Genomic DNA, 21,914 nt, shown 5'->3' on the forward strand with positions numbered 1-21,914 from the left:
TGAGATATTTAGAGGCGGGTTGGGTTAGGGTTGAGGGAATGCTATCTCGGGTTGGGTTAGAGTTGGCCTCAACCTGATCCGAGTTGCACCCCTACTCACAAGCCAATTAAAAAAGAAAAGACAAGCCGAGTTTGTGCAATTATTAAAACATAGTTGTGCTAATACGTACTGATACACCTACTTATTTACTACAAAAAGGCGCACACACACATGCCAATATCTGAAAGGCTGTTCGAGACAATTCGGACAGAAGCGTGTCCTCATGTTACGAAAGACAAGCTACCCCCGTCACATATGTACAAAAACCGGTTCGTGCCAGTAAACCTCCTTTAGGGCGATTGAGACCCTTCCACAATCTTCTAAATCCCTACCCAATAATTTCTCAGCAAGAAATAAATCTCTCTCTCTCTCTCTCTCTCTCTCTCTCTCTACCGTAAAACCCTGAAAACTCTAACATTCCAAAACCCTCAAAACCCTAACATTCCAAAACCCTAAACCCTGTTTTTTCTTCAGAAAGCACGGCCATGGCGACTTCGGTTTTGCTCAGGGCTCTTAGGCGCCGAGATCTCTCTTCCTCTCTATCGGCTTACGGATCTGTAAGTTCTCCCAAAATCGTAGACTCATTTTTTGTACATCATTTTCTCTTAATCTAATGATTCGTTATTCTAGATTTGCTATTCTAGATCATTTTGATTGTTTACTATAAGATACATGTTTTAGCGAGAAATTTGTTTTTTGTTGATGCTATGGTATTTCTTTTGGGATTTTATTGTATTTGAAGACTTCTTATGTTTTTGTACTGATCTTCTTGGCAATAACCACATGATTGCTAGTAATATGTGTGATTCTCATTATTGTCTATATATCATTGCTATGTACCTGTTTTGGTGTTTATTTTGTAGTTACAAAGGAGTTATCAGATAGTTATTTAGGTTAGGGTTGTGGTTTAGTTTTTATTATGTGTGATGTTAATGGGTAAATGGGTTGATGATGTGAAACTCTCTTTGTGCTTGTATTTAAGTTCTTGTATTTCAATGAAATGATGAAGAAGAGAATTTTACAGCAACAAAGGGAACATGGTTTTAGGAGAGTTATGGTTCCTCTCGAATTGAACTTTTAGGAGGTCCAGATGCCTCGAATCAACCTCTCCCCCCCCTTTTCTGTTTTTCTTTGTTTATTTGCCTTATGGCCAATTCACACATATCAATCTATGTGGATATCAGTATATAACCCGCGTTTCTTTTACAACTAACATGGCAATTTAAAATAGATTTAATGATTTCTAATGAAATCATACAAAGATGTATACTGTACACCTCATTTCCTTGGGATTGTAGTTCAATCAGTCAGAGCATCGCCCTGTCTAAGGCAGAAGCTGCGCTTTTGTAGATCATTTCGATACCCCCTTTCTCTTCTGCTAATGATTGTTTGCAATAATGATTTGTTGTTCGTTTTACCATATGATAAATATTTTGGCGAGAAATATTTTTTTGTTTTGTTGATGCTATGCTATTCTTTTGGATTTTTTTTGTATTTGAAGGTTTCTTGTGTTATTGTACTGATTTTCTGTGAGTTCGGAATCTCTTCGCTTAGTCCTTGTTTGGATTGCAAGAAAAACATTTCTGATGGAAAAATTTTCCTCGAGAAACTTTTTTCTTTCCACGATTTAGAGGGAAGTTATATGATTATGGTTAATTTAGAGATATAAATTTATAAATACAAGGTCCCTCTAAATAAAATTGAATAGGGTTGGTTCCAATTATCTTTTTCGTGTGTAAAAAAAGTAGGAATTTTTAGAAGTATTTTTTCATTTCCAAACTTTTCTCCAAAATTCTTCATTTTCAAACTTTTCTACAGAATTCTTCGTTTCCAAACTTTTCTACAAAATCCTTTTAAGGGTCTGTTTGGATTGCAAGAAAAACATTTCTGATAAAATTATTTTCTAGGGGAAACTTTTTCTTTTCAGGTTTCGAAGGAACTAATCTGAGTATGGTTGAACAGTTCAAAAAAATAAAAATGATTATGGTTGATTTAGAAGGATGTTATCTTAAATTGAGGGTTCCTCTAAGTAAAAATTGAATAGGGTTGGTTCAAGTTATCTTTTTTTAGATGGTGCTTCTTACTGACCGAGCATATACCCTTTTTTATGTGGGTTTGTTCTTGTTGGGAAGCATAGATTCAGAAAATGGAAAAATAAATCCATCACCAGCATTAAACAGCATGATGTTGATCAACTCATAGCATCATGTTACCTGTCTCCTGGTACATTTATTTCTTAAATTTCCTTTATAAGTTTTTTTAAAAAATACCCTTTTTTATGTGGGTTTGTTTTTGTTGGGAAGCATAGATTCAGAAAATGGAAAAATAAATCCATCACCAGTATTAAATAGCATGATGTTGATCAACTCATAGCATCATGTTACCTGTCTCCTGGTACATTTATTTCTTAAATTTCCTTTATAATTTTCAAAAAAAAAAAAAAAGTTATCTTTTTTAGCATGTTAAAAAAGTAGGGAATTTAGAAATATATTTCCTTTCCTAACTTTACCAAAAAATTCCTGCAATCCAAACATAGCCTTGGGCCCCATTTGGATTGCAAGCAAATCATTTCTTGTGGAAATTTTTTCCTAGAATTTTTTATTTCCACAATTTAAAGGAAATGATAAATTTTAGGGATATTATTATAAATTTAAGGTTCCTATAAATATAACTTAAACTGTGGTTGTTCAAGTCACCTTTTTTCATGTTTAATCAAACAATAGAAAAGCATGGAATAATTTGGCCGGTCGTTGTGATGATTGATTAGGAATGAACAAGTGTGTTATCAGTGTATGGGAAATGAGATAACCAAGAGAGTTAGGAGATCTGATTATTAGTTAAGTGTAGCAATTACCATGGATATTTGGTGCTTGTTTTGTATGTATTTGATCGAATTCGGGCGTCTTAGGGGTGATGGACTGACTTCTAAAGCTCTTAAAGGAGAAACAAGCCAGTGAAAATAGGAGGGTTCTCCGCTTTTTGTTTCCAGGATCCAGAGATGATACGAAGCTACGAGAGATTGTATGTAGACCACCAAGCCTACATGAAATTCAGGTATTGACATATAGAAAACTTGACACAAATATGGTAAGGTGATATAAACTATTAAGGCACCTTTCTCACACCCTTGATGGAGAATATGCCCTAAGCCCAGGGTTCAAAAGAATGCTTGTCTTAATAACTGGGCACGAAGGCATCAGTCCGATCCTTAGAGATACATACTGCTTCCAAATCCACTTAGCCATGCTGGACATACCATGTGTGCTCCCTTGTCCTCCTTCAACTCTCCCCACAGAAGCAACAAGCTGGTTGACATTACTACTTGTTCGGCCCCGTTTTCTCTCTTTCAATGGAGACAACTACGATTTATGGAGCATTTAGATGAGGGAGGCTGTTGAGCCAATTGCGAGAATTATGTAGTTTGCATTGAAATGAACCTCCCAATCTATTTGTCTAGATGCTAGAGACAAAACGGAAATAAAGAGTATCATTGAAATGAGAGAGTGATAAATAAGTAAAATACTTATGTGGTTTGGATTGAAATGAATCTTGCCAATCACAGGCATTGTTACATCAGCGAACTGCTGATGATATTTTGTGGTCTATTTGTAACATTGGAATCGTAAGCCTTGTCTATCTTCAGACTTAAGATGGGGAGATCCAATATCCATATTTATTTATCATGGCCACAGAAGCTTTGAGACTTTTATCGAAAATGGGTGAAAAATGGTTTCATTAAAGGCTTAAAGGCTAGTAGGAACGGGCAAGTGATCTCCCACCTCTATTTTGCGGATGACATACACATATTCTTGGAGGAGTTAAATAACATCAAAAGATTATTCAAATGGTTTGAGATGGCATCAGGGTTTTAAATTTCAGCCGAAATACTGAAATTTCGGCTGGGGCAGACACCGAAAGTACAAAGATTCTGTGTTGGCCCAGATTTCTGCCGAAATTGCAGAAAATACCGATATTTTTCTTTTTCTTTTTTTACCAAATTTCGGCTGAAACCGAAATTTGATTGTGGCTGAAACCAAGACTGAAACCGAAATTTCAAACCTTAGATTGCATCCAGGTTAAGAATTAACTTTTCCCAAACCTCTATGGAGGGTAGCAATCTGCAGGAGGAAGAGGTGGCAGTATTTTTATCTATCTTTGGGTGTAAAGAGGTAGAGCTACCGATCAATTATCTAACTTATCAGTGTATTTCTTGTCACTCTATATAGGCTCGAAAATGCATGGCATAGACATGACTCTCCTACCCAAAGATCTACTCAAAATCTTGTCCCCTCCTCCCTTCCCACTCTAAACCTCACCAAGGGTCGCAGATAGACTCCCATGCACCCGAGCCTTTTGCTATTGAAGGGTTTCTACTCTCCCACCCAACTCAACCCAACCCGTCCCAAATTTATCTCTAACTACTTGATACCACATAGAACCTTTCTCTACTCCGTCTCCATGCTGCTTCAACCTGCACACTTTTTTTGCCACTTCGTCAAATGTTTTACCTTTCTCTTACTCCCCTTGCATTCTCATAAGAAATCTCTTTACAGGTTTTCCATTCTGTTGGCCACTTTACTTACCCAAATATATCTTTCTTGGTTCGCTTTTTCTTTTTCAAATTGGCATCCTTGAACAGAGAAGCATCAAGTAACGCAAGGATGTGGAGATCTCTGTCCTTATCAAGAGTAGTGGCTTTTGCTTGAACGGTGATAAGGAAAAAAAAAAATCAATGATGAACATCAATAAGAGTTTTGGCTTGACTTGGTTGCCTCAAAACACTATCAAGACGATTGTCTTGTATTGTAGCGTCTTGGATTGTATCAGAATCAAGACGATTGTCTTGGATTGTAGCATCTTGGATTGAAGTAGAGGACCTTTTGGTGAAGTGGGACGAGCGCTATGGAGTTTAGTACCATATGCGATGTTATGGCACATTTGGAAGGAGAGAAATATCTGGATTTTTAAAGATCTTTCCAAAGTGGAGCTTGCCACCTATCGGATGGACCAAACTAAACTTTGACGGAAGCTCAAAAGGAAATTTGGGGCCAGCGGGTATTGGAGGACATTCCTTGATTCCAATCGCTGACAATATTATCCTACTCCGGGCCAGTTGGCATTTGTAATTCAAATGAAGCGGAAGCCCGAGCGCTCTTGTGGGCATTCAAATGGTTTTTATCCAATGGTGTCAGGCCACTAATCATCGTAGGAGGCTCATCAAATGTTATATCATGGGCTAGCGGGAAAGTGGTGGGGCCTTGTCTTCTAGCTGACACAGTCACTGAAATTCGAGACCTAATGGTGTCAATTAATCCGAAAGTTCAACACATGCACCGATCAAAGAACAAGGCTGCATATAAACTAGTGAAAGATGTAGCAGATAGGGAAGGAATGGCAATTATTTCAACAGACAGGACGACTATTGAGTAAGAGGTCCTGGTCGCGGACTCTGCTCGGATGACAAGTGTTAGTATGGACAACGCATTTTTTTTTTTCACTCAATAGGGAAACAGTCGTTAACTGCCCGTAATATTCAGTGCCTGTAATGTTGCAGTTACCGGCTGTTGCTCAAGTTCTGCAACTGCTGTAGTTAATTGAGTTTCTGTAATTGCAATCTTGTAGCGGTAGTTGGGACGGCGACAAACAACATTGGGTGCTTACTTTGATACTGTTTATTTGTGATTCCTTTAGGAAGGCAAGCTTGTAAATTTGTGGGACATCTTGTCGCCTCCTTTGTATCTGTGTGTTGTTTTTTAGTAATAAAAGTAACCTTTCAAAAAAAAGAAGTCTTGACTATCTTTTTTTTTTTGAAATAGAAAAAAAGAAGTCTTGACTATCTTCCTATAAGAATATAAAGATATGATCAAGGAAATCCAATATGTTCACTGAAAAGAGGTTATGTGAATTGCACTTACGAGTACAAGAATTGAGAATTCAATTATATGCATATGCTTGAAGAAAATATTTTAGAATTATTTTATAATTAAACAATAAAAAGCATGCAGCATATCATTAATTCTTCACAGATGTTTGACGTATTCAATCATGTGACAGTACTAACTACAATTTAATCCTCTTGCGAATTCACTCAAAACGTACAATTTAATTCTAATGGAAGTTCCATAGGAAAGCCAGGATTGCCGGCATTTGGGGACATTTAACAATCTCTTGGGCGAGTTTGTCAAGGTAGTCAGTCCTTTTGATGTTAAACATTCCTATGAAGTAACATTGGAAAAAAAGGGAAAATACATATACACCCCCTCAACTTTCTGATATTTTTAACTCTAACCTTGACTTTTGAAAGTCACCAACTACAACCCTGAGGTTTCAATTTGTATAAGGTAAACCCCCTCAGTTGACAGTTCGTCCACAGATCGAAGCGTTAGGATGATCCTATGGAGCTGATTTTTTGGGCACACCCTATCTATGTCAGGGCCATCAAATGAACGCTTTGGATCATTCAAACAATGTGGGCTTACTGTGTTTTTTGTAGTGTTTGAATTCGGTTATGGGTTTGGAGGAGGGTATGAGGTCTTCGTTAGCATTGATAGTGTTTCAAAAGAGGGGGTCTACCTAGTACAAATTGAAACCTCAAGGGGTGTAGTTGGTGACTTTTAAAAGTCAGGGTTAGAGTTGAAAATGTCAGAAAGTTGACGGGGTGTATATGTATTTTTCCCTTAATTTTTTTCTAAAAAATGAAGGAAATTGAGAATGCAATGTTAGGCCCAAGTATGATGGTGGCAACCAGAGGGTGGGCGGGGGGGGGGGGGGGGGGTTAATTGGGTTTATCAAAATTAATTTTCTTTTTAAAAGCTTAAACCAATTTTACCCCACATTAAAGTTAGAAATTAATTAACAACTTAAATCAAGAAAGATAAATCTAAGTGCAAGAAATATAAAGATAGAGTTAGAAAAAGTGCTCCAAAGATTTAAAGGGTTTCGGTCTCAAATAATGTGGGCCCACTGTGTTTTTGGTTGTGTTTGGATTCGGGCATGGGGTTTGGGGGGTTATGGGCTAATGGGGTCTTCGTTAGCATTGATAGTGTTTCAAAAGGGGGGGTTTTCCTTACACAAATTGAAACCTAAGGGGGTGTAGTTGGTGACTTTTAAAAATCAGGGTTAGAGTTAAAAATGTCATAAAGTTGAGGCCTTGAAGGGGGTGTAACTGTATTTTTCCCTAAAAAAAAGAAGATTCCAATGAGGCAGAAATATGAGTTTTTTCACAAGGTTTAGTATTATTAAGGCCAATTTAGGGATCATTTGATGGCGGAAGGTGACTACCAATGTGATTGCTCTGGGTTAATAGATCAAGCTCGGGCTCTACCTAACATAATATTAGATATCATTGATCAATGTTTTAAAACTCGTCGACTTGGCTCGTAACACAATCGAATCGATGCTGTTTGAAGGCAGTCAAGCTCTCTTAGTTTAAATTTCGTCGCGTTTTACCGAGTCGAGCACGAAAGTAACGAATCAAACTTGTAACTTCTCAACAGAGAATCATATTTTTTCTCATCGTATTTGCACCAATTTGCTTCTCTTTGTACCAATATGCTTCTATGCGTTAGATTTTCAATAAATAAAAAAATCAGTGTACTCACCGTCAACCCAAATTCCTCTTTCCCTTTTTATTTTGTTTATAAGTGTTTGGGAGTCTTCTCATTTGTATCATCAGTTTTCCCCAATTTCATATCTACTTTCATCATAATCTTTGATGTTTTGCATTGTCATCTCTATTTCCATCCCTAGTTATGGAGATCACACCTTTTTTTCTTCATTGCCACGCTCTAGTATTGTCGGCAGCTAGGATTTGTGACTTCCTCGCCCTCCATCACCTCTTTTTGGGAGCTAGGCTTTTGTGAGTTTGTCACTCGCCTTCACCACCAGCCTAAAAGCTTGGGTTTCCTGAGTTTGTCACTCTCCTTCATCGCCCCACTTTTTTTGCCTACCCAGTTCCATTCACTTGTTTTTTTCCAAAGGTGTGAAACCCTTACCCCTTAAAAGATTTATTTTTATGTAACCATTTAAAAGTTAATCCATATTTAGCTACTTGCTATCATGGTTGTTAAAGTATAAAAGATGAATAACGCCTTTCTCCGACAGCCTAAGCTTTTGGAGTAAAGTGGTAGTTAACATGGTATCAGAGCCATAAGGTCTGGAGTTCAAACCTCCCGGATGGCAAAAATCCACATGCCATAGGTCGGCCCAAAGTGGGACCGCATGTGCCTCGTGTTTGCCAAGTGGGCCACACGTGCGGGGGAGTGTTAAAGTATAAAAGATGAATAACGCCTTTCTCCAACAGCTTAAGCTTTTGGAGAAGTTGGTAAGTTAACAATGGTTTTAAATTTCCACCAAAACCGACATGAAAACGACTGAAATGTTTTATATTTCCATCCCCTCCGAAACCGAAATCGAAACGACCAAAATGCATAAACCAAAATCTTAATTATAATAGCGGCGTACAATATTCTTATGTATTACATAATTATATCTAGGTATAAATATTTATATAAATTACATGTGAAAGTGGTTTGGTATGTACTAAATTATCGGACATGCGTGACAATGGAAGTCACTGGGTGTTTGATGTGTTTTAAATAATTATGGATTGTTGTCTTGCTTATGTGATATTTTTTAAATGTGTACCAGTGCTTATTCTAGCATTTCCTAAAGTTCCATATTTAATTCTATCATTTGCTTATGTTGCCATATATTTCTGTGAATTTATAGGATTTCCATTGAAATTTGTAACCAAAACTAAAACATTTCCATTTCCGCAGCGCGACCGAAATCGAAATTTATAACCTTGTTTGCGATAATAACTAGAACATGTATTCTTCCATTTTGGTAAAAATAATGACTTGTATTCGATTGCTAAATTAGAAACTTTTGACTTCTAAACTATGGCCTTGAAACGTAAATTAGAAGCTCATGATTCTTTATTTTTTTCATGTTTTTGTGGCCGCATTTAGGCCTTTATTTCGTTTTGCTAAAACTTATGACTTGCATTCGATTGCTAAATTATAAGATTTTAACTTTTAAACAGTGGCCTTGAAATGCAAATTAGAAGCTCATAGTTCTTTTTTTTTTCATGCTTTTAATGGTTTATATGACTGGTTTACTCGGTTGAGCCGAGCTGACTCAGATTTGCCGTGGCCACATTTAGGCCTGCATCCCCGTTTTAAAACACAGACTGATCCACATTTAGGCCTGCCTTTAAATATATCCGAAAAATGGTAGCAATGTGGCAGGAGGTGTAGATCGACATGGACTTTGCATTGGATTTGTTTGACTAGTTGTTTGGCTTGTTGTTTGTGTTGGTAGTATCATGGGGTCATTCCAATCCCGGGCCTCTTTATTATTGTTGTTGTAATCTTTTTTACTGTCATCTTTAAAAAAATCATTCAGGAACTTCATACAAATTAGGAGAATGGGAGTTATTTCATGTGATCTGATTTCATATTCAGAATATTGTGATCCATGCTTTTGATGGGGTACTTCTGTCCATCAGTTTCTTTTCAATTCCATATTCTTTTGCCAAAATTAAGAGAATCATCAAATGCTGCTCCAAATATAATTTGGATGATCCTTCTTCTGGGACTGACTTGAAGATATAATTGAGGGTGAACATATATTATGCAACCGATCCCATTATAGCTTCTCTTATATTTTTGTGGGTTACTAATGCAGGTGACTAGCAATGCAAATTTGCTGCGGGCTTCTCCTTTGGGTCACAAATTTGCTAGTTTGACAAGAGCATTTAGGTACATCTCCATCAAAATATTCTATTTTGATTTTCCTTGTGACATCTTTTCATACCCTTAAGACTATCCAAAAGTTTCTTTCTTATCTGAGAACATCTCCATCAAAATATTCTATTCTGATTTTCCTTGTGACATCTTTTCAAACCCTTAGACTGTCCACAAGTTTCTTTCTTATCTGAGAACAATGATTTTTCTTCTCTTTTGATCCAGCTCAAAACCTGCCGGGAGTGATGTTATTGGCATTGATTTGGGTACCACAAACTCATGTGTGGCAGTAATGGAAGGAAAGGTTTGTTTTCTGAAGTCTTGGTCCCTTTATTTGTTCCAATAAAAGTTTTTTTTTCTGATTACTAATATATTATATGCAGAATGCAAAAGTAATTGAGAACTCTGAGGGTGCACGGACCACACCATCCGTGGTTGCCTTCAACCAGAAGGGAGAGCTGCTCGTGGGGACACCGGCAAAACGTCAAGCTGTGACCAACCCAACAAACACAATTTTTGGTACCAAGCGTTTGATTGGCAGACGTTTCGAGGACCCACAAACACAGAAAGAAATGAAAATGGTTCCATACAAGATTGTCAAAGCTCCCAATGGAGATGCATGGGTTGAAGCAAATGGACAAAAATATTCACCTAGCCAGATTGGTGCCTTTGTTTTGACTAAGATGAAAGAAACCGCTGAGTCTTACCTTGGAAAATCTGTTTCAAAAGCTGTAATCACTGTTCCAGCTTATTTCAATGATGCTCAGAGACAGGCAACAAAGGATGCAGGGAGGATTGCAGGTTTGGATGTGCAACGAATAATCAATGAGCCCACGGCTGCCGCACTTTCGTATGGGTTGAATAACAAGGAGGGCCTTATAGCCGTGTTTGATCTTGGCGGTGGAACTTTTGATGTTTCAATCCTAGAAATCTCCAATGGTGTCTTTGAGGTAAGCATTTTATTTGGTTATATTAACTGTCTGTTTTGCATCCATAATCTGAGCAAGGTTTAAAATTTTGGTTTCGGTATCTGTTTCGGCCGTAGCTGAAATCAAAATTTCAGCCGGTAAAAAAAAACAATATTTCGTAAAAATCCAATTTTTAACCGAAATTTCGGCTAAAAATTGAAATTCCGGAAAAAATATTAAAAATTACATTTGGGTAAAATTTCGAAATTTCTGCAGAAATTTGGAACCGACACCGATTCAATGTCCTTCGGTGTCGGTCCCAACTGAAATCTGAAATTTCAAACCATGAATACGGGTGAAGCACTTCATTTAATTGCCTCTCCTGCAGGTTAAAGCGACCAATGGTGACACTTTCTTAGGTGGTGAGGATTTTGATAATGCCCTGCTGGAGTTCTTAGTGAGCGAGTTCAAGAGAACTGAGGCTATTGATCTTTCAAAGGACAAGCTGGCACTGCAAAGGCTACGGGAAGCAGCTGAGAAAGCTAAGATTGAACTCTCGTCTACCACCCAGACAGAGATCAACCTGCCATTTATCACAGCTGATACATCGGGAGCGAAACATTTGAATATCACGCTGACAAGATCGAAATTTGAGACTTTGGTGAACAACTTGATTGAGAGGACCAGAAATCCATGTAAGAGTTGTTTGAAGGATGCTGGAATATCTATCAAGGAAGTGGATGAGGTTCTTCTTGTTGGGGGGATGACCCGAGTTCCGAAAGTTCAAGAAGTGGTTGCGGAAATCTTTGGTAAGAGTCCAAGCAAAGGAGTGAATCCGGACGAGGCTGTTGCGATGGGAGCTGCAATTCAGGGTGGCATTCTCCGTGGAGATGTTAAGGAGTTGCTTCTTTTGGATGTCACACCTCTTTCACTCGGTATCGAGACTCTGGGAGGTATTTTCACCAGATTGATCAGCAGGAACACGACCATTCCCACAAAGAAGAGTCAGGTTAGTCCGCAAAATTTCAACCTATAGAAGGCTATGATCCAGATTTTGACATGCACCCCAAAAAGTGTGTCCATCACCTGATTAGATGTTGGTGAGATGTGTGGCACTGTGGCTTCCCATCTTATTCTTGTTCTTACTAATTCCTTCAAAACATTGGACTCGGGCTGGTGTGCAAGTCAAACTGTGGATTTTCCCACTTTGAGAAGAAAATCGATGGTTAATTATTTGAAAGATAATAACTACATAACAGATTTTCCCTCTTTGAGAAGAAAAATGATGATTAATTATTTGAAAGATTAAGTACTTTAACTAGTAACGTAGAACTGTGACTACTTTTCATATTATCCTCATTTGACCAAAGCACCCTTGTTTCTCATTAATTGCTTTATTAACTTATTATTTATTACCTGTTTAATAATAGAGGACCGAGTTTAATATCAGAGGATTGATCCAGCTTAATCAATTGCTTTAAATTTTCTTATAAACAAATTCAACACCATCCAATTGTGATCCAGTGTTTGTCGAGGCTGCGGATCATCATCTAAATTGACCCCACACCAAGAATACAAATAGCTTGCACAGAAAGTTTGATGCAAGGCATTACATGGCCATTATTATTTATTTAGGGAGATACGATTAGCTTGAATTGAATGGAAATATGAGGCTTCTGGTTCCAATATAACTTGGAATTGTTGAACATGTCCCCGAAGAACTGCAGTCAGTGGTCTGTAAGTTACTGTGCAAGTATTGTTTACAACTTTATATTAAAATAGAAATGATATTTCCTCTCCCTTCTGTTTTTGTTTTCTTGAAAATAACTTCATTTTTAGCAAAAGACAACCAAAATGGGGTGAATAAAATTTGTTTTTCACCTATTTCACATCAAAAGAAACTGAGAACATGCACACATACTTTAGCAACAATTATGAGGTGTCATCAGTGGATCATGGTAGTATTTATATGGTTCTGGCTATTATTAGTTTTGATGTGATGTGCTTTTTACTTGTTATTCAATTTTCATCTCTTAAAGCCATGTCTGTGATCAGGTGTTCTCAACTGCGGCTGACAACCAGACTCAGGTCGGTGTTCGGGTACTTCAAGGTGAGCGTGAAATGGCATCCGACAACAAACTCCTGGGTGAGTTTGAGCTCGTCGGCATTCCACCCGCACCTAGAGGCCTTCCCCAAATTGAGGTCACATTCGACATTGACGCCAATGGAATTGTGACTGTCTCGGCCAAAGACAAGTCCACTGGAAAAGAGCAACAGATCACAATCCGGTCATCCGGAGGACTCTCAGAGGACGAGATCGAGAAGATGGTTAGGGAAGCTGAATTGCACGCACAAAAGGACCAGGAGAGGAAAGCTCTTATTGATATAAAGAACAGTGCTGACACTACAATTTACAGCATAGAGAAGAGCTTGGATGAATATAGGGAGAAGATCCCGGCCGAAGTTGCATCTGAAATTGAGTCAGCAGTGAAGGATCTGAGGTCGGCAATGACCGAAGAGAATGTTGACGAGATTAAGGCTAAGCTCGATGCCGCAAATAAAGCAGTTTCAAAGATTGGGCAGCACATGTCAGGAAGTGGGTCTGGTGGGTCGGCTTCTGGCGGGTCCCAGGGTGGCAACCAACCACCGGAGGCGGAGTATGAAGAGGTGAAGAAGTAGGATGCTGAGAGGTGATATGGTTCGTAATCTTTTTGAGTGATTTATGGAGGTATGGATGTTCATATTCTAAGTGTCTTAATTTTGTTAAAATTTGTAGGTTTAATATTTGCAGTTTCACATTTAATCTTCTTAGAATCTTTAGTAAAACTGAAGATATTAAAGCTATTATGAGAGATGTAGGTGCATATAGGTAATCAGATACATGGGAAAACAATCCAAGTTCTATGGGTGACCCTATTACCATTTTTGTTGGTCCAAATGATATAGCCAGATTTTTTATTTATTTATGGAGGTATGGAAGTTTTTTTTTTTTTTTTTTTTTTAAATGGAGGTATGGAAGTTCATATTCTTAGTGTCTTAATTTTGTTAAAATTTATAGATTTATGATTTGCAATCTTGCACTTGATCTTACTAGAAGCTAGTTGAACAGATGGTTATTAAAACTCTTGGGAGATGGAGGTGAATAATAAGGTAATAGATAGGTGGGAAAACAAGCCAGTTCCTTCTTGGGTGGCCCCTGTGAGATCATTTTTGTTTGTTGAGATGATGATGTAGCCCGATTTTTGTCTTCTCGTTTGCTTTCATTGAGCTTTGTGATTTCTTTGGTGAAAGTTTGATTTAGGGGAATGATATCAGCGCTACCATGTTTTAATACTTGCAGGGTCCCAGTTTGTCTTTTCTTTTTTAATGGGCTTTTGAGAGCTTTTTAATAACCTTTTGACAGCTCTTTAAATACAAAAAGACTAAGCTTTAGTGGAAATATCAAGACATGGTAGTGCTGATATCATTTCCCTTTATTTATCGTGACTCTCCTCTCACTGTATTTAGGGGTGCAACTCATGCCGGGTTGGGTCGGGTTGAGGCCAACCCCAACCCAACCTGATTTGACCCAACCTTTGAGGGAGCATTACCTCAACCCCAACCTGAACCTCGGATCAACTAGGACAATCCTAACCTAACCCCACCCCACCCCACAACTGTAACCCAACCCACCTCTGAATCTCTTAACCCAACCCCGACCCGTCTAACCTGATTTTTCAAATCGGGCTGGGTTTGGTTTGGTTTGTCCCGGGGATGGGTGAAAATTGTTGACAAGGAGGGTTGAAATATCATTTCGAAGGTGCCATGTTGATACAAATCATACAGTGCCTTTTCTTTTGAAAATGTATTGGATGAATGGCTCATAAACAGTTTGGATGGATTTTTTTCAAAAAGTATCTAACGGTCCATTTGATGGTTCACAATGTAAATAGTTTGTGCCCCAAAAATCATTTCCATAGGAGGTTCCCAACCCTCCTAGCTATTGAGGTTTTCAAGATGCAGCTCCTTCATAGATGGGAGGGCTCTAATCATCCTATGGATATGATCATGCTGTGTGTGGGCGGTACAGTAGTTTTTGAAAAATACTGGATGGGCTTAAACCTTATAAACTCTTTGGATTTGCTAGGCAATTTACCGGTACGCCTGTTGCATGAGAGAGCAGCCACCTCATTAATAATGACAAAATCTGTTGGAAAGTGAGCCTAGGTGGCTGCTCTCATGCAACAAACGACCCGCAAATGCCTTTTGCGATGGACCGTAGCAACTCCCAAAATTCTTTCTTGTAGAATCTTTGTTCTATTGTGTCGCAATGTCATCCACTCTCCTTTATGCGTTCTTTGGATTGCAGGAATTTTCTACAAAAGTTTGGAAAGTGAGAATATTTATGAAATGAGCAATGATAGAATGAAGGGCGCCCTTGCAAATACTAGCTTCGAGTACGCCCTCATTGGTCAGCAAACTGCATTTACGATGCTCCTAAAAAAGTGGATAGCGCAGGAAAAAAACGGAAATGGCTCTGACATGGCTGACACTTACCAATGGGTCGCCCTTGAAGCTGGTTTTTGCAAGGGCGCCCTTTATTCTATCACTCCTCAAAGTTGAAATTTTCTAGTTTTTTACAAACGAAAAAGTTAAATTGACCAACCTTATTCAATTTTTAGTTGGAACTTCAATTTACTATAATATCTTCTAAATTAACCACAATCATATCGTTTTCCTATAGATCATGGAATTAAAAAGTTCTCCTCATAAAATTTCTGTCAGAAACATTTTTCTCTTGCAGTCTAAACAGGGCCGACAATCAAGATAAAAATATTTCATGGAATCTCTGTTTACTTTGTGTAGGAGGGGCAGAGAAGGTGGGAGAAAAAAATTTTTGAGGGAGTATTGAGTGAGGAGAAGGATGAGAAGGGGCTGAGGGAAAAAATATCTATTCTAAACAAAGAATTCTTTTTCCTGCTTTGGAACCGTATCTTCACTCAGGGCCCGTTTGGATGCCGAGAAGATTTTGATTTGGATTTCTCACATTTGCAGCACTTTTTGTGTTGTGATTTGGATTTGGATCAAGTCCTTTGATTTTCAAATCAGCGACTGATAGTGAAAAAAAAAATCAGATTTTCAAATATGTTGTGAAAATAAGTAAATGGAAATCCATAGATCTCGGAGTTTCCTTCACCCTCTTTGCTCCTCATCCTCTCCTCTCTAGTAGGAAGCTCTCACTTCCCTCTCTGTCTCCCTCAACATGAGCTCACGGATCTATTCATTTTGTATTCAAAACTCAATTCCAAATCCAAATACAAAATATGAGGAATCCAAACGGCCCTCAGTGCCCTCTGAAATCTCACACTATCCATCTCTCTCTGCTCTCCTCTCATGAAAACATCTTTCACACGTCTTACCCTTCCTTTGAGTTATTTCCCTTTCCATTCTAGCCGACCTTGTAACTATTTTGTTTCTCTCTCCACTTTTTATTTTGATGACGTAGGATGTCCCCACCCCCTTCGGGAGTAGGACTAGTCCCTGCGGATACACGCAATGACCCACTCACCACGTGTATCAGGTAAGTCGGGGGAGGGACCCATGACTTTATGCCGAAGAGCCAACGCCTCGGTGAGTTTGTTTCTCTCCACTATCAGCGACCTTGTGTTTTATTACGATTTATTTTTAAATTTCAAGCCAGATTTTGTTTTTAAATTATTTTTGATGTTATTATATTATTATTATTTTTGATCGGTCTATTTTTTATATATATATTATTATATTATTTTAGTGAATTGCAATGCTAGCCAGGGGAGGAGCCAGGAATTTACACTTCGGGGCTGGACTTATTTACACTTTGCGGTCATTGGGGAGCCCGCTTACCACACAACAAAATAATAAACAAAACTCATACTATAAAATCTTTAGTCAGCATTGATTGCTAATCAACTGAGGATTTCTGAATGAAAGATTTTGTTCAACTGACTATGGGAAAGGGAAGGGAAGCTTCCCTTGTCTTCTAGAAAGTAACAAACTAGGCAACTCTCCCAATTAGGGACACCTAACCCAGAGGGGATAGATATATGCTATTCACAGATATGGACGAAAAATCTGTCATTTAAAACCTTGTCTATCAATCATTTAAAACCTTACAAACATCAGCAATAAGCATATATTTATGGTTTTCAAAGGTCCCTAAACCTTTGTTTAAATAAAATTATAAGCTAATAATGATCATGTTAAGGATCACATCTACCTTGTGATTTTAGACTAGAAAAACAACAAAACTGAATTGAACTTGCTCATCCTTTTACTGTTGGAAAAAGGTTTTCTAATAAAAACATTTCTTGAAAAAACAAAGCGAACGACATGGTTAGCATATATTATAGATTATAGCTAATGAGCATTTCAGTATCACGTCTACCTCGAGATTTTAGACTAATAAAACTATACAAAACTTGATCATCCTCCTACTGATGGTATCCACTCATCACCTTGAATGAAACTCTCCAAAGAATACACCGAAACATGTTCCGCCGGAATTTGACTGCTCCAATTCACCCTCGCCGACGTGTTCTCGCCCGGCCCGGAATTCTTAAACTCCCCATAATACAGAGTCGAAAGTGCGAAATTTCCACTCCATGGCAACCACCCTTCAGGCCTAATTAGACTCTCTAAATAACAACTAATGTAAACTGTCCTAGAATACTGTTTCCATGGTCTTCCCAAATAATTCTTGTGAACCTGAGGCTTTTGATAATACAATGCCATGTAATCAACTGTACCGTTGATCACGCAATTTTGAAAAACAAAACCAGTGGATTGAGCCGGATCCGTCCGTCCATGGGCAGTCACCGCATTATTCTCCCCATTTTTCCGCGGGAGCTGGCGGGGCCGGACGAGGATTAGCGAGTCTTGGAAAATTGTGGCCGAATTTCCGAAAATGAAATCCACGGTGCCCTCAATGTGACATGACTTGTAGAATTGGCGGAGAGAGTGAGCGTAGAGAGTGTCTTGGTGGCCGAGAAATTCACAGTTTTCGAGGATTGAGAGATCACCAGTGGATCGGAATGCTACGGCTTGGTGGGCATCCGGGCCCGCCGTGTTCTCAAACGTAAGATCACGGGCCATGAATCCATCACCATTGACGGCTGTGCATGGAAAAACAAAACAAAAATTTGAAAAATTGATCAATCAGGTTTGGGAGATGATCGTCTACCAATTTGGCGGGTTTTTGAATTTGGGAAAAACCAGTCTAGGCAGTTCTAAGATTATGGAAAAATGGGAAGAACTTGAATTTAGAATTGCATACTTTTCGAACAATACATGAATTGTTGAATAAATTGCAATTTCTTCTATTAACAAGGAGAAAATTCATAATGAAAAGTTCTTGAATTATTCAAAAGATGCCAATTTTAATAAATAAATACAAGAAACTTGATTGGACCTACCCACATGACATTAGCATGATCTGGACCCTTCATTTGGTATGCTTAATATGGAGATAAGATGATCAGAAAAACAAACTTATTCAATGATCTCAATAAATCCACACAATGGCTTGCAAATGAATGGTTAAGAAAAATAAAAATAAATTAGAATACTGAGTTGGGGGCCGATAGTGGGAACCATAGCCTCTCAACACATTAGCAATCTTTCCCTTGATTTTTTTGGCTTTTTCTTCCATGAAAATGGCAAAACTACCCTTCCCATGTGGCATATGGGGATTCGTTAGGTTACACTTTCGGTTCCACTCTCGGTCTCTATAGCAGCACATTCTATGGTTAAAGCATGGATCCCCCCCTTTTATCAATCCAAACCATCCATCTAATACTGTCACGTCAATAAGATAGCCCTAATATCTAAAGGGTGATGTTAAATTCGCACTACTTTAAAGGAACGATTTTTAATGTCAATTCACTTTAAAGTGGTGTGACTTATCCTACAGGGGATGCGAATTTATCATTGACCTATCTAAAAGTATGAATTTTTGGTCATTGAATGTGGACCCCATTCTCTTTAGTATGAAAAGATATTTTGAAAATACTGGACCATAAGAGCTTACACCATATAAAAACTCGTTTTGAGATTTTATAATGAGAGATTTTATACAGTGTAAGCCCGTATTAGAGGTCCCTTATGCTCTGTTTGGTTGCCGGGTTTTTTTTGTTCCCGGGAGTTATGTGGGAGAAAAAAATACCCTGGGAGATAGGTGGGAAAAAAAAAGTCCTGGAAGTATCCTGGTAAAATAAAAATCCCATGTTTGGTTATGTGGGAGAAAAAAATACCCTGGGAGATATGGTGGGAGAAAAAAAAAACCTTTGTTTGGTTGCTTGAACTGTTGGGTAGAAAAAAATTCTTCTCAAGCTTATTTTTGGTTCCTGGGTTTATTTTTGTTCCTGGGGTTATCTTGGGATGGGATGAAAAGGCAATCATTACAAAAGTGGGATTAAAAAATTCACCCCACAAGTAATCATTACAAGAGTGGGATTAAAATAAACCTAGTGCTAAAAGGCAACCAAACATGGGATGGAACCAAAATTTAACTTACTCTCCCACAAAACTGCCAGGCACAAAAAAAACCCGGCAACCAAACAGAGCATTAGCTTCCAAAAAGTACTGTAAAGACCACACTATCGGATGATACAAACCGTCCATGTGATGGGCCATAAAGTAAATAAGTTGCGCCCCAAAAATCATTTCCATAGGATGATACCAACCCTCCGATCTACAGATCAACTGCATATTATGGAAACCTCAATAGGTCGGAGGGCTAGGATCATCCTATGGAAATGATTTTTTTTCCGCACAACCTATTTACGTTATGGCCAATCACATGGACGGTTTGGATCATCCTATAGTGGGTCAGTACAGTACTTTTGAATAAAACGGACTATAAGGATTATAAGGGCTTATCATGTTTTTATAATGGCACTCCTCACTCACCGACTGTTGCAGTATTGTATGTTGAAACTCCAACCGTCCCTGCATTCAATTTCCCCGTAATGACGGTTTTGCCCATCCCATCACCCAAAAATACAACATTCCTCTTTTCCAACGGAACCCTAACAGTCTCCTCATAAACCCCTTCTTTAATATAAATCACAAACACCCCCTTCCCGTCGGCCAAATTTTCCGGCGCCGAATCCACCGCAGACTGTACGGTCCGGTAACACCCCTCCTCATCCTTACAAACCGTACAATCCACCGTCAGATTCGCCGGAAAACCTCGCCGGAAACCTGACCCACTCTCACCGCCGGCGGCCTCCCAGAACCCATTTCTCTCCGTCTCCGGCGGCTTCCATAACTCGGTCCCGTTACCAAACAAATCGTACGAGACCAACATACTGAGCGAGTTACTAGTCAACTCGGTCAACGAGTTGAGAAATGCCATTGTTGAGTTGACTCGCTGAGTCGTGTTAACATATTTGAGAGCGGACCAGCAGTCGTACTGGTACAAAAGCGCCGCGCTGAGCCAAGCACGTGCGTCTTTGATCTTGCCACGTGGCAAGATCTCGGGTGATGATGATAGGGAGAGGCGGTATTGGGAGTAACTGAGAAATTCTAAGCAGTTTTTTGCTGCATTAGAGCGGTTTTGGTCGTTAGAAGCGGTTTCGAGGATGGTTTTGGACATGGATTGGGCGGTTTGGAGGTTTTGAGAGGAGATTTGGATTGAGGTGAGGATTAGGTCTATGGGTTTTGGTGGGTTTGGGAGATTGGATTGAGAGAGAGTGGTTTGGCAGGAATTTGGGAATTGGGTTGCTTTGCATGCTTGGATGATTTGGGGGGCGATTGGGGGAATTTGGAGGGGTAGTATTGGAGGGGTTTTGGTGGGATGGGAGATTGTAAAGGAGAGGAAGAGGAGGAAGATGAAGGAAATGAGGGTGAGGAAGAGAAGAGAAGACATGGGTTTTTGGTGAGGAATGGGTTCGGTAGGATTTGATTTATAATTGATTGTGTGGGTGGTGGTTTTTTCTTTCAAGTTTTTGTTGTCATCAGAAAAGTTCATGGTCACGGGTTGTACAGTTTGGGACAGGGGAGCTGATATTTACGAACTGTAACACCCCATAGTTGCTGATTTAAGATTTTGGTCTGGAGTTTATATGCGCACGTTGTCTTCTTAATAATGACACTCCTTTCTTACGCTCTCACAAGCATGGTTTAAAATACCGGTTTCGGTCCCTGGGAAAACCGAAATTTCGACAGAAATTCTGAAATTTCGGTCGAAATTTGGTAAGAAATTAAAGAGTATTTAATTAATTTTGATTCCGAAATTTTGTAACAAATCCTTACAAGAGGATGCCCTGTTTTTCCCCAGCTATTGCTGTGAAGAAAGAGGAGCCATAAAGTCAATATTTGTTAGGGGAAAAATGGGAATAAACGGTGCCGACCCTTGCACCAGCTCAATCAATACAAGACCCCGGTCAATATAAATTCGTTTGAAGGAATCGTCAACACCACAAGACCCTGTCAATATAAATTCGTGCGAAGGAATCGTCGACACCGACTCAACTTTCCTCCCCGATCCACCCCACACACTCTTCGGAGAACGCCTTTCATAACATCGGTACCGACCCCAAAAGAATCAGACATGACCACGGAAATTTCGCCACCAAGCGACTAATCCGAATAACCGTTACGCCAAATATGCTCCACGTAAAGTCAAAGGTTCCCGCTAAGATCACCACCCCCATCTTTGCCTAGGATTTTAGGGAGCCACGATTGTAACCACCGCCCACCACGCCCCACGTGGGCAATATTCGAGGGCATGACTGGCATCATAAACATCATGGGTTTCCTCCCCTATAAAAGGGCATCTACACACTCAAGCAAAGGATCCGATCCTAATTCTCTTCACCTTGCTGGTAACTGGTCTTGGCCCTCCCCCCTTTCTCATCATCCATTATCTGTGTCGCCCATATCTCTGACTTGAGTGTCGAAGCGGCCGCCCGAAGCCACAACTCCGGGCCCGCTGACGTTTTTTCTGTGAGCGCAGGATCACAGGCTCAACCAAGCTAGTACGTGCAGTCGAATTTTGGGCACCATCAAAATTTTACAAGGAAAATCCTAGGTAAGTAAAATATTTGTCTCCTCCCTATTAATTACTTGTACCACTGATCTCTGTTTAGATGCTTAAGCATTATTTAGGGAAGTGAAGACTATGGAGGGGACAGGGTTTTGGATGTCATGTAAACCTTAGGAAAGCCATGAGCTTTATTTTGTTTGGATGCAAGTTAAC

The 21,914-nt window shown here is 39.1% G+C and overlaps 2 protein-coding genes and 2 non-coding genes across 4 annotated transcripts; 3 read left to right on the forward strand and 1 right to left on the reverse strand.

Annotated features, from left to right (window-relative positions):
- Positions 1–409: 409 nt before the first annotated feature.
- LOC143849863 (heat shock 70 kDa protein, mitochondrial-like) lies at positions 410–13,662 on the forward strand. The gene is made up of 6 exons (XM_077359130.1): positions 410–596; positions 9,730–9,803; positions 10,014–10,092; positions 10,172–10,738; positions 11,085–11,705; positions 12,752–13,662. Exons 1-6 carry the CDS (start codon positions 525–527, stop codon positions 13,373–13,375), a joined length of 2,037 nt encoding a protein of 678 aa, XP_077215245.1. The 5' UTR covers positions 410–524; the 3' UTR covers positions 13,376–13,662.
- LOC143852127 (small nucleolar RNA snoR137) lies at positions 2,153–2,270 on the forward strand. The gene has a single exon (XR_013236704.1). It is a non-coding gene; the product is annotated as a small nucleolar RNA snoR137 (small nucleolar RNA).
- On the forward strand, positions 2,324–2,441 carry LOC143852126 (small nucleolar RNA snoR137). Its single transcript, XR_013236702.1, has one exon. It is a non-coding gene; the product is annotated as a small nucleolar RNA snoR137 (small nucleolar RNA).
- Positions 13,663–16,963: 3,301 nt separating the features above from the next.
- On the reverse strand, positions 16,964–20,707 carry LOC143851576 (putative pectinesterase/pectinesterase inhibitor 51). The gene is made up of 2 exons (XM_077361048.1): positions 19,622–20,707; positions 16,964–17,826 (listed from the first exon to the last, which is right to left on the reverse strand). The coding sequence occupies exons 1-2, from the start codon at positions 20,682–20,684 to the stop codon at positions 17,138–17,140; spliced, it is 1,752 nt and encodes a 583-aa protein (XP_077217163.1). The 5' UTR covers positions 20,685–20,707; the 3' UTR covers positions 16,964–17,137.
- Positions 20,708–21,914: the final 1,207 nt, after the last annotated feature.

Source organism: Tasmannia lanceolata, unplaced genomic scaffold (assembly GCF_043159265.1).
Source record: "Tasmannia lanceolata isolate RefF3 unplaced genomic scaffold, GAP_Taslan_0.1 ptg000018l, whole genome shotgun sequence".
Classification (NCBI taxonomy): Eukaryota; Viridiplantae; Streptophyta; class Magnoliopsida; order Canellales; family Winteraceae; genus Tasmannia; species Tasmannia lanceolata.

Bases quoted from the DNA above. Each gene is read 5' to 3' on its own strand.
- LOC143849863 (XM_077359130.1), top strand. From the start codon at position 525: ATGGCGACTTCGGTTTTGCTCAGGGCTCTTAGGCGCCGAGATCTCTCT. The intron at 597-9,729 runs GTAAGTTCTCCC...TTACTAATGCAG, and splicing joins CTCTATCGGCTTACGGATCT to GTGACTAGCAATGCAAATTT. The intron at 10,739-11,084 runs GTAAGCATTTTA...CCTCTCCTGCAG, and splicing joins TCTCCAATGGTGTCTTTGAG to GTTAAAGCGACCAATGGTGA.
- LOC143851576 (XM_077361048.1), bottom strand. From the start codon at position 20,684: ATGAACTTTTCTGATGACAACAAAAACTTGAAAGAAAAAACCACCACC. The intron at 17,827-19,621 runs GTGAGTGAGGAG...TTCCATGCACAG, and splicing joins ATACAATACTGCAACAGTCG to CCGTCAATGGTGATGGATTC.